At 40.5% G+C, this 12,692-nt stretch overlaps 2 protein-coding genes across 5 annotated transcripts in view; one reads left to right on the top strand and one right to left on the bottom strand.

The window, feature by feature from the left end:
- Positions 1–3,193, bottom strand: part of ARL13B (ADP ribosylation factor like GTPase 13B) — a 75,330-nt gene extending 72,137 nt beyond the window's left edge. The window contains exon 1 of one of the 3 annotated variants that reach the window (XM_059063835.2): positions 2,842–3,178. Coding sequence is in view for 1 of the 3 variants with exons in the window: in XM_059063833.2 (XP_058919816.1) it covers positions 2,842–2,900 (59 nt within the window). In the remaining 2 variants the exon portion in view is untranslated. Of the gene's footprint in view, positions 1–2,841 lie in introns of all 3 variants that reach the window. The other 2 variants (XM_059063833.2, XM_067034873.1) reach the window with 2 other exon arrangements.
- Positions 3,194–10,322: 7,129 nt separating this feature from the next.
- Positions 10,323–12,692, top strand: part of PROS1 (protein S) — a 64,714-nt gene continuing 62,344 nt past the window's right edge. Inside the window, exon 1 of one of the 2 annotated variants that reach the window (XM_059063832.2) lies at positions 10,323–10,788. In XM_059063832.2, the coding sequence (XP_058919815.2) occupies positions 10,506–10,788 (283 nt within the window). In that variant the 5' untranslated portion in view covers positions 10,323–10,505. The remainder of the gene's footprint in view (positions 10,789–12,692) is intronic. The other variant, XM_067034876.1, reaches the window with a different exon arrangement.

Below are 12,692 nucleotides of genomic sequence, written 5' to 3' on the forward strand. Positions count from 1 at the left end.
ACTTAACAAACATATATTCATAAAATATAAACGTGGGGGACTTCCCTGGTGGCACAGTGGTTAAGAATCCACCTGCCAATGCAGGGGACATGGGTTCAATACCTGGTCAGGGAAGATCCCACATGTCACAGAGCAACTAAGCCCATGCACCACAACTACTGAGCCTGTGCTCTAGAGCCTGTGAGTCACAACTAATGAAGCCCATGCGCCCTAGCGCCCGCGTGCTGCAACTACTGGGCCCGCATGCTGCAACTACCGGGCCCAGGTGCTTCAACTACTGCAGCCCGCGTGCCTTGAGCGTCTGCTCCGCAACAAGAGAAGCCACAGCAATGAGAAGCCCACGCACTACGACGAAGAGTAGCCCCTGCTCGCCGCAACTAGACAAAGCCCGCACGCAACAAAAACCCAATACAGCCAATATATATATATACATATATATGTATAAAAACATGAAAAGGAATCTCAGTAAGGAACAGCACAGCCTAAAACTTAAAAAATACAGACCAATATAACTAAGTGCACAAAATTTGATATATTTTTAAAATCAGCTTACTAACCTCTCATTTATTCCAGTAAATGGACTACTTCCTTAATATTTACTTAAGGATTTGCTAAGGAGTAATCAAACTACATAAAATACTATGCAAATATTATTCAGCCACTATTATGAACCAGGCATTGAACAAAGGTACTTAAAAGATAGGTGTACCCCAATTTGTTTTTAAGTCCTTTGACAGTTAGCTCTATCCAACATTGAGAGATTTTACCCACGTCCTTCATATTATGCCATGATCTAGTTCAGTGAGGTCCAATAACAATACACTGCAAGCCACACATATAAGTTTAAATTTTCTAGTAACTGCCTTTTAAAAAATGAAAATAAAAGGTGAAAATAACATACACATTATATTTTATTTAATACAGTATATGCAAATGTTATCATTTCAACATGTAATCAAACTGAAAAAAAGACATAATTTACCCTTTTCCCTTCTGCATATTAAATCTTCAAAATCCACTTTGTATTATACACTTACAGCATCTCAATTCTGACTAGCCACATTTCAAATGCTCAACAGCCACATGCAACTAGTCACTACCCTATTGGACAGCTCAGATCTTGATGCTACTACTTATTAAAGAAGAAAATAAACTGAGTTATAGAGTTAAATTTCAATTCTGCTTTATTAATCAAATTCAATTATCCATTCTACTTGGAAATCAATACATCCTCTGTTCTCTGAACTCTGTCTTCTTTTATTTTTTTAATTTATTTATTTTTTGTGGTACGCGGGCCTCTCCTGTTGCGGAGCACAGGCTCCGGACGCGCAGGCTCAGCGGCCATAGCTCACTGGCACAGCCGCTCCGCAGCATGTGGGATCTTCCCGGACAGGGGCACGAACCCGTGTCCCCTGCATCGGCAGGCGGATTCTCAACCACTGCGCCACGCGAAGCCCTGAACTCTGTCTTCTTTAATCATCCCAGAGACTATTATACTATAGCTACTGGGAGAAGCAAACACAAAGAATGATAAATTAAATTGAAAATCCCTTTGGAGTGCAAAGTTTTTGAGTGTTTTTAGTTAAAAGGATACATGCTACTACTGTGCTCTCTTACAAAAACAAAATATATTTTTTAAAAACCAGACATAGAGAAAAACATAAAGGGCCATCTATTATGATGGCCTACCTTAGTAGAGACTGGGCAATCAGACCGGAACATGATTAAAACACATTAAATCAGAGTCTACATATGCAAACACATCTTTGACTCTTAAAAGTTGATCACATCACTTATATCTAAAAGATTCACATCCATTTAAGAGTTAATAACGGGAGAAGAATTCAAAAGTTTCATTTAAAGCAAATTTCCAAATATAGGCATATAGTTTTCCTTATAAGTGTAGCTTTTCAGAGCCATTCTTTAAAGGATAGTTCATCCTTATGGCAAATACTTATTTGAAATGCTAATGATTGAAAAACCCAAAACTTTTGCTATAATTTACCCTTGGCCTAATTCTAAAGTAGAATTATAAAAAAATCAACATTATTTATAAAGACCAACAAACTTAAGGTTATCTTTATTGGTTGAGCAGCTCAATTTTAAAAGCATCATTTTCACTGACTTCTTCCTAGCATAGTGCCTGGCACATGGTATTTTCTCAGCAAATGAATGAATACCAAGTAGCAGGCTCTAAATATTAATACATCTAGCATTCAAAATGAAACATCAAGAAGTGGACTCTTTCAACTAAAGGGCTTAATCTCATATAAAAATTGAAACTACACTACAGTTAAGAACACTTTCCATCAGTTATTCTCATTTAATACAAAACTCCTAAAGCATAAATACTATCCTTCTCATTCAATATGAGGAGGATGGGGCCAAAAGTGATTAAGTCATATAATTATTAAGTAGTGGAGCCAGATTTCAAGCCCAAGTTCTCAAACAAAATGTGTGTGTTGGGAAGGGGTTTGTGGATGTTATGAAAACTATATTCCATTCTTCCCTATTTAAAAAAATTCCCATTACAAAAGTTTCAGAGGAAAAATACACAATTCCACACACACACACAAAATCCACAACTTTTTAAGAAATTAGGACCCATTTAAATTATAACAATAATAAGCATTACGGATGAGAACTTAACTGCAACTAAACATTAAGTCTACGTTCTCCTATCGCTCCCTGAGGGGATATATCAAACTGGGAGGGAGAGCATCCCCTGCGACCTGGGAGACTCGTCCAGGCGCAAAGAGGACAGGCGGCGCCCCGTCCGACCCTTGGGGCGCAGTTGCCCCCTCCCCTAGAAAGACACCCGGCCAACCGGCTCCAGCCTACCTGACGGGCTCCCGCCACCGCTTGAACCAGCTGCAGCAGTTGGCCATCAGACTGAACATCCCAGGCCGCTCCTCCCGCCACCTCCCATCCGAGCCCGGAGCGGAGATGGGCCGCTAGTCGTCCTGGGCCGAGTCTGGGGGGCCGCCGCCGCTGCGAGGCGCCCCTGACGAGGATGGGCCCGGAGAGGCCGGGAGGGAGGTGAGGGCGGTCAGTCCGAGCACCAAGGCCAATAACCGCACCGACCAGCGAGCGGAATACTGCGCTCCTCGCCCCAGCACAGCGAGGCCAAGAGCGCAGTTTCACAAACCCGGGAAAGGTTTGCTGGGCCGACCAGAGAAAACCCCCGCGTAAACGTGCTGACGTTCCTCCCAGGCGCGGAAGGCCCTCCCCAAGCACCGCCCATGCACTTCTCCAATCACCGTTCGACGGCCTGCCGCAGAGGGCTCTGAGTGGCTAAAACGGCCCAGCTCCCCGCCCCCGCCGTAGAGGTGGGAGGGAGAAGGGGGCGTGGTCTTGAAGAGGGAGGGGGAGGGGGAGCCGAAGGCGGTTCTCGTATCTAGGCAACGGAAGCGTCTAGAGAAGAGTTGAGGGATTTCCGACAGATCTTAGGCTAAGACCGATCTGCATACCCATCCAAACTGTGTGAGGGTGCTGCTCCTCGTCTGTCTCCAACCCCAAATGAGATCCAGAGATCTCAGGTCTTGTGCATGTTTTGTTTTGTTTTGTTTCATGAAGCAACAATGAGGATCCTGTGGAATTCCAGCCAACTCTGGCTGCACAAGTACAGAAACAATACACTGGGGCAATTAAGAACGAGGGGAAAACTCATTTGCTAACTATCCACTAGTTCAGATGAGAGTGAAGTTTTAATCTGTATAACGTTTATTGCTGTTTGCTACATAAAATATGAAATGGAAATTTATGATATGTGTTGTGTGGGGGATTATGTTTACAAAAGAAATAATATGCTCATTGTAGAAAGGGTGAAAAAGGCTGAAAAAGGAACAAGATGAAGAAAATAAGATCTCACACTCACCAACCAAAGATAACCAGTGTTAATATTTTGATGTATATTCTTTCCAGGATTTTTAGATACATAGATTGCTAGCTATTTGGTTTCTGCAAAATGGAGAGCATGATCTACTGGCTGTTTTGTAACAAGCTTTATTTTATTTAAAGAGATATGTAATATCTGCTTTTCCTTTATATTCTTTGGAAATAAGTAAATGACAAGTACATTCCTATAGAAAAAATGAATGCATTATATATAGGGACCCGTGTGTCCACTTAGTCTCCACTTAAATATATATTTTCAAACCCTGGTAAAAAGAGAGAGGGCCCTGGGAAGCCCAGTGTATCCAAGAGAAAATAATGGTTTGGGATTAAGGTAGGTCCGAGCACCTACCTACCTAAGGTAGGTCTAGTTTGTTGGGGTTTTTTTTTTGCAGTACGCGGGCCTCTCACTGTTGAGGCCTCTCGCGTTGCGGAGCACAGGCTCCGGACGCGCAGGCTCAGCGGCCATGGCTCACGGGCCCAGCCGCTCCGCGGCATGTGAGATCCTCCTGGCTCGGGGCAAGAACCCGTATCCCCTGCATCGATAGGCAGACTCTCAACCACTGCACCACCAGGGAAGCCCAAGGTAGATCTAGTTTTTAAATTGTTTTCTGTCTTTTACTAATTCATGTATCCCTAATTCAAGCACATATACATCTCTTACAGCTTACTGGCTCTGAACTCAAGTGCCCTATCTGTAAAATGACAATGAAAATACCTACTTTGCAGGGTTGCTAAGGTGATGAAATGAGAGAAATAAAGCTCAGGTGCAATTTCTAACAAATAATAGGTAGCAGATTTTTGAAGTTGGTGTCACCTGTTCCATAAATATTTATGGTATATATCCCCCTACCTCTGTCTCCAAACTGCTAGGGATCTTGTTCACTATTCTCATTGTCCTGCCTTGATAACTTCAGTTTTCTTTCCAGATGCTCAAGGCTGTATGACTTCAACTGGTTTTCCTAACTGAACCGGCCCTTCCTCATCACTGCTAGACTGTCTCTGCCCAGACTGTCCTGTCCAGACACTATAATACCTCTATAACTACATTTAATATAGTTAACTCTTCTAAAATTCTTTCCTCCCTTGGCTTTTCACAATTATATACTCTTATGGTTATCTTCTGATCTCACGGGTTATTCCTCTTTCAGCTTCCTATATGTATTCTCTAAGATCTGACCTTGGGCTTCCCTGGTGGCGCAGTGGTTGAGAGTCCGCCTGCCGATGCAGGAGACACGGGTTCGTGCCCTGGTCCGGGAAGATCCCACATGCCGCGGAGCAACTAAGCCCGTGAGCCATGGCTGCTGAGCCTGCGCGTCCGGAGCCTGTGCTCCGCAACGGGAGAGGCCACAACAGTGAGAGGCCCGCATACCGCAAAAAAAAAAAAAAAAAAAAAAAAGATCTGACCTTATCCCTCTGCTTTCCCTTTTAAAAAACATGTTCTCTTGGAGAGTCTAAAAACTATTTCTGTGCCTGAAGAGCCCTACTACACTTACTATCCTTGAGCATTTCTGGAACTATACTCAACCTCTGCTCTACTTCATGTCTTCCTTAATTCTGTTAGTGATACATTACCAAACATTTCTGGTACCAACATACAGTTGGTCAGTTAGTTAACTAGCTGACCATTAGTTTTTCAATATATTAAGTGGTTTGGTAGGCATATGTGCTGCTCACTATTTCCAGTTCTCTTTTTCTTTTACAAGCACATGTGATAGTTATTCCCACCTTCTTGAAGTCATGGGACCTGCTTTGTTCAGTGAAATGTGAGTATAGTGGTTATATCCTTCTTGGTGAAATCATTTAAGAGCTGGGCCAAATTCTCCATGTTCTATCATCCCTTGCCATGGTAACTGTGGAAGCCTACTTTAACTCTGAAGGTACTATAATATAAAAACAGCATGGAATGCTGAGCCAACACATGGAAGACAGCTGCCTAGAAAGTCCTGTAGTAGACTTCCTATGAGCAAGAAATAAACCCTTATTTTAAGCTGCTATAATTTTGTGGTTGTCTGACTACAGTACAACCTAGTTTGTTCTGAATGAAAAAAACAATCTTGCTGTCATCATCCTAATTAAGACTCTTGTTTCATCTCCCAGATATTGTTGAATTTGCATCCTAAATGTCACGTGGTTACTTTTTTTCCCTCCAGTTTTATTAAGGTAAAATTGACAAATAAAATTGTAATATATTTGAAGTGTACAATCTTATGCTTTGATATATGTGAAAATGTATGTATACATGTATACGTATATGTATACATTGTGAAATGATTTCCACAATCAAATTAATTAACACATCCACCACCTCACAGTTACCTTTCCTTCTTTCTTCTTTTTTTTGGTGAGAATTTGCTACTCTCTTAGCAAATTTCAAGTATACAATACAGTATAATTAACTATAGTCACCATGCTATAGTTTAGATCCTCAAAACTTATTCATCTTATAACTGAAAGTTTGTACCCTTTTATCAGCCTCTCCCCCATTTCCCCACCCCTCAACCCCTGAAACCACCATTCTACTCTCCATTTCTATTAATTTGACTTTTAAAAAACTCTACATGTAAGTGATTACATGCAAATTTGTCTTTCTCTGTCTGGTTTATTTCACTTAGCAAAATGCCTTACTGCCATACATAAATGTGCAACATAGGTAGATAGATTTCACATGTTCCTTATCCATTCACCTGTTGATGGACACTTCGGTGTTTTTTCCATTGTTGGCTCTTGTAAATAATGCTGTAATAAATTTGGGAGTACAGATGTCTCTTCAAGAGAGTGATTTTATTTCCTTTGGATATATAACCAGAAGTGAAATTGTCAGATCTGCTGACTTGGAAATAACCTCACAACATAACAGCTGTGAGTTGAATTTTATTCAGGACTTACTGAGGACTGTAGCCCAGGAGAATAGCTCTGAGGAATTGCTCTGAAGAGGTTCATATATATATATATGAATTTTTTGGCTGGGAAATACATGTAGTCAAGCGTACATCTTGGTAAAAGATTACTGCTAATCACATAAACATATATCTCCAGTTAAGGATTTTAGTGCTTGTCTATGTATAGGAAGATGCAAGAATCTGGGGTCATTGAAATTCTTCCTTAGATACACTTCTTAACTATCTAGGGGCCCATAGATCCAAAACACAGAACACTTTATTGAATTCCTTTCAGCATGTATTTGTAAGTCAGTGAATATAGTGGCTAATGACTTGATCCTTGTAGAACTGGAATTGTGGGCAACACTCTATGTTTACAGATCATATGGTAGTTCTGTTTTTAATTTCTTGAGAAACTTCTGTACTGTTTTCTATAATGGTTGTACTGATGTGTACATTCCCACCAACAGTGAACAAGGGTTCCCTTTTCTCCACATCCTCACCAACACTTGTTATCTCTTGTATAAATGTTACTTGGTTTCTAATCTGATCCATTTTGTAAGCATTTAACAAATAACATTCTTAAAGTACAACCATTAAAATCACTCTATCTAAAACAAACAAACAAATAAAACAAGACAGGTCCTCAATGCCTGTGGTTTAACTACTTTAGTATTTGTTTGTTTTTACAAAGCAAATATTAAAATATTATTGTAGAAAAGTAAAATACATAAATCAGCAAAAAGAAAATGATCCATAACCCCACTACTGAAAATGATCACTGTTGATATTAGGGCATAAATATTCCCATATATATATATATATATATATATATATATATATATATATATATATATATATGTATGTATATATTTTGGCTGTGTTCAGTCTTGGTTGCTGCACGTGGGCTTTCTCTAGTTGCAGCCAGCGGGGGCTATTCTTCGCTGCGGTGCACAGGCTTCTCATTGCAGTGGCTTCTCTTGTTGCAGAGCATGGGCTCTAGGCGCATGGGCTTCAGTAGTTGTGGCACAAGGGCTCAGTAGTTGTGGCACATGGGCTCAGTAGTTGCGGCTCACAGGCTCTAGAGTGCAGGCTCAGTAGTTGTTGCGCACAGGCTTAGTTGCTCCGTGGCATGTGGGATCTTCCTGGACCAGGGCTTGAAGCAGTGTCCCCTGCATTGGCAGGTGGTTTCTTAACCACTGTGCCACCAGGAAAATCCCCTCCCAGACTTATATTGTTAAACTGAATTTTGCTGAATGTTTATGTACCAGTCACTGTTCTAGGCACCAGGAATATAGCTGTGAACAAAACATTAAAAAATTCCTGCCCTCATGGATTTTACATTCTAGTGGCTGTTGACTGAAAAAAAAATGCACAACGTGAGAGTTTCACGTTAGGTTTTATTGGGGGCAAAATGAGTACTATAGCCTGGGAAAGAGCATCTCAGATAACTCTGAGGCACTGCTCCAAAGAGGCAGGGGGAAGGTCAGTATTATATATGACTTTAGTGAAGGGGGGTACATGCAGTCAAGCACACATTTTGGCAGAGGCTTGCTGCTAGTGACGAGGAGCAGATGTCACTGTTCATGATTTTACTGCTTTTCTAGATATGAGGAGATGCAAGAATTTGTGCTCATAAAATCTTCTGAAATTATCTAACTATCTGAAGGCCTGTTCCGTCAGTTTTTCCCAGAGCACAGAGTGCCTCATTCCTGATTACCCAGAACTCCTTTCAGGGTGTGTTGAAGGTCAGCGGCTGCAGTGGCTAGTGACTTAATCTTTGTAGAGGCAGATGGCAAGTGCCAATTTTAGTTGGCATGGTGGAGAGAGATGAGGATGCAGGTAATAGACATAATTAATAAGTAAATGGGACAATATACCAGTAGAAGATTATATGGAGAAATGTAAAACTGGGTGAGGGAATGGGATCAGAATTAGGACTAGGAAAAGGGATTAGATTAGCAGTTAAATTTTGAATAAGATTTAATTGCATATTTAAAAGTATACTGAAAACAAATTTTGGCCAAGTGAAATTGACCAAATGTTAATCAATATTGAGCTAAAGGCAAAATCATCTTCACAGAGTGAACTTATGCAATAAATTAAAAACTTGAAAATTTTATCCAAAGATGTATTATTAAATTTCATTTTAAACATTTCAGGGTATTATTTTTCAAAGTTCAACATTACAGTGTAGGCAGGACACATTGACAACTATTGTTAGCACTGTGATGTACATTTGTGGTCTTGAAATGACTTAAAACTTCACATTCAGTTGGAGTCTTTGAAAGATCAAGATTTTTCTTTTAGGTACCTTGCATTTCTCCAACATTTCTTTCTTCATACTCTTTATATTTTTTAATGTCTGTACGGGAGATGATTTGTTATGAATGCTGTTGATTCATGATCTTGGAAGTTTTTCCTCTGAAATTTTGAGAACTCAAAAATGATATTCTACTTCTAATTCTTCCTAACAAATGAGGACTCATGGCCTAAATGCATTTAAATATTCAATAATTAAATATAGTATTTAAAGGTCGTTTTGTTTTATGTTCTGATTGCTAGCCCACCAAACAATTCTATCGAGACTAGAATTATATTTATAATTAAATCACGGGGTGGGAATAAAGTGGTGAATAGATTAACATGTAGATTCAGACATAGCAAGAAGGAAAAGAATTTATTTAAAAGAGGGAAGAATATGGATATATTCAACAATTCCTTTGCAAATTTTCTTAGAAAAAGTGACTCTAATATCAACTTTCATCCACCTGGATCATAAAACCACAGACAGCTAGAGCTGGAATACACCCTTTAAAGATCATCAGCCTATTGAGTTTCACTCACATACATAGGAAATCAATTGATATTGTTCACTGGGCAGAAATACTGGAATGATAGTAGTAAGTGTGCCTTAACTATGTGCTACTCTTTAACACACTAATTGCTTCACGTGTGTTATCTCTTTAAATTCTTCTATTAACACTGTGAAAACCTACTACTATCTCCATTTTACGGATCATACAACTAGTAAGCTGCAGAGCATTGTCATTTGAATCCAGGCGGTTTAGCTCCAAAGGCAGCCTTAAACATTAAGTAACATATTTCAAATGCACTTACCTAAGCACAAAAACGCAGAGGTAACATGCAAAATCCAAAAACGAGCTGTTTGAAGGTGATAGAATTTGATACATTCTCTTTTTTCCCAAAACATTTTTTTTTGCTATACTTTTTTTACGCTATAAATTCAAGAACAAAACAAAAATGTAGACAATCAAAAACTACCACATTTGATTCCATTATCTCTGTTCTCTGTAACCTTCCTAGAGTTCTCATTTCGCTTCTAGGTTTTGGTTAACATCCCCAATGTCTCTCAAGATGTTTTCCTTCTAAGCCAGGACACCCCGACCTCTGAGTCCTCAAAGTATTCTTGACCACTCCGCCTTCCACTCCGGCTCGCTGGAGGTTCTGTTTTGCGCGCGCGCGCGTGTGTGTGTGTGTGTGTGTGTGTGTGTGTGTGTGTGTGGTGTGGGGGGTGGGGTGTGTGTGTGTGTGTGTGTTTTACTACGTTTGCTTCCCCTTTTCCTTGGCAAACTTCACATTCCGGACACCGGAACGAAACGCTACAGTTTGGGAAAGGGCGAGGAGGATATCTCGATACTGTTTACTAGGCCTTCAGCACTCTCCCTGAGCCCTTCCCCCAGCTCCGAAAAGAAAAGCTTCCAGGAAATGTCCTTGTTATCACTTCCCCGTCGGGCTGGGGGCTGGGAGCGGGCGGTCTCCTCCGCCCCCGGCTCGGCTGCTCCGCGTGCGAGCGAGCTCGCAGGCGCCGCCGAGCCGCAGTTCTCAGACGGCGGCGCTCCAGTCGCAGCCCCGCGGCACGACGAGCACCCGCGACGCTCCACCGTCCCCGCCCGCGCCTCCGCGCGCTTCGCCATGAGGGTCCTGGGTGGGCGTTCTGGGGCGCTGCTGGCGTGCCTCGCCCTAGTGTTTCCCGTCTTGGAGGCGAACTGTGAGTAATCAATAGCGTCTTGTCTTCTTCTGTCAGCATTGCCCACTGAACTACAAGCCCTGCTGGGAGGATTTTCTTTTCTAGGGCTGCAGCCTCCTAGAAAGTTTCCAGCAAGTGCTTCCATCAGCCGTGGATCTAGCGGGCAGTGTAATAATGGTGGAGGCAGGGTCAATATTCACCCTAGTCTGGGAATCAAGTGTTGCCTACAGGACAGATTCTAGAACAAGAGTGATACTAAATATCAATGAAGGAATTAGAACACGTACCCATTTGCCCCAAACAGTTGAAGTTCCCAGTCAGAGGACAAGGATGAGCACATTACAGTGTAAAAGTAGAGAGGAAAGGCAGACCACTCTGTCTTCTCTTTGAACTAGCGCCTGTCCCCAATCAGCACCCCCTGCTGCAACCTACCTCCGCTCTGCAATGCCTGGACTTTGAGCTTGGTTTCCTTATCTCAACATTGACACACGAATTATTTGGGGAGGAGTGCGGGTTTGCGTAGCAGTATGGAGATGTAATTTTTTTAACCTTGAAATCAAAAGGACTGTTAAATATTGTAGTTCTCAGATAATTTCGTACTGAGGATTTTTGACGGAGTGCCACTGGTCTGAGGTCGTCGCATGAGTTCTCTGTACTTTATCTTTGTGTTTCCTGTTCTTTATGTTCCCATGCCTGGATTCAAGGCACGATGTTGAGTTTTCTCTAAATATATATATATATATATATATATATATATATATAGGGATATCAAGGCATTTAGTACATCTTAGTTGTCAGTTAATTAGTTTGTTCTTTAAAGGTTAAGCATGCTCACTGGTCAAAAATGCTTACTTGTGCTATGCTTTATTCTCAGGAAATGGCATGGGAGAGATAAACTCTGAATTACACCATAGCTTTTAGATTGGTTAAAGCTATGTGAACAATGTAAACTTTTCAAAGATGACAATGTCAGGAGAATTAAGTAGGAATTTACTAACATTCTGCTAGTTTTATTAGTTTTTATGAGTTACAGATCAGGATGAATGAGGTTTTTTTAAAATTCTAATTTAAAGGCTAAAACAACATTTGTTGATTTTATATTAAAGACGCATAATAGCAGAATTTCAACATACAAACCTCTATCATTAAGCCTATATATGGACCACATACAGTAACTCATTAAGTATATAGTTCAGTAGGACAATCAAGTATTTGTCTGATAACCAGTGTTTTTATTTTTTAAAAATATTTAGTTATTTATTACACACCTGCACTTCTGACCTAGTATACTATGAACATTATATTATGTATGTTTAAATGAGTTTTTAAAGGATAAAGTCAAAATAAATCTGAACAGTAGCACTGGTGTTTTCTTTCTGTACCTTAATGAATGATCTTGCACACTCTCCTGGAATGCAATCATTCCATTTTGGAAGTCACTAAAATATTCTACCAGAATGGAATGAAATTTCATGAAAGTGAAAACCAACAAAAAAACACTGAAGAGAGAAAAGAACATTTGGAAATGGAGAGAAGAAATAATCACAGAGGGGATAATTAAAACATGAAAAACTACTGGGTCTAAATAACCAGTAAATTGTAATCAATATGAAAAGACTAATATAGGAAATAATTTGAACATCGCAAGGCAAGATGTTGGGAATAACACTTAAACATATGGAGTATGCTCTCATCACAGAAAGGTTTTTATTGACCCCTACACAGACTGAGACAGCTTCCCTATTGGGAAATATGATTTTAGAGTGTACAAGTGAAGCCAACAAAATACAGAGAATGCATCCTCCAGAGCCAACCATGACCTTGCCATCCATGGGATCCTAGAGTACATTTCCACTGATAATTATTTATGGACTGGACGGCCATGCATTGTCCTCTCAGGGGTCTGCTTGTTGAACTCTGTACCA

Source organism: Kogia breviceps, chromosome 5 (genome assembly GCF_026419965.1).
Source record: "Kogia breviceps isolate mKogBre1 chromosome 5, mKogBre1 haplotype 1, whole genome shotgun sequence".
Lineage (NCBI taxonomy): Eukaryota > Metazoa > Chordata > Mammalia > Artiodactyla > Physeteridae > Kogia > Kogia breviceps.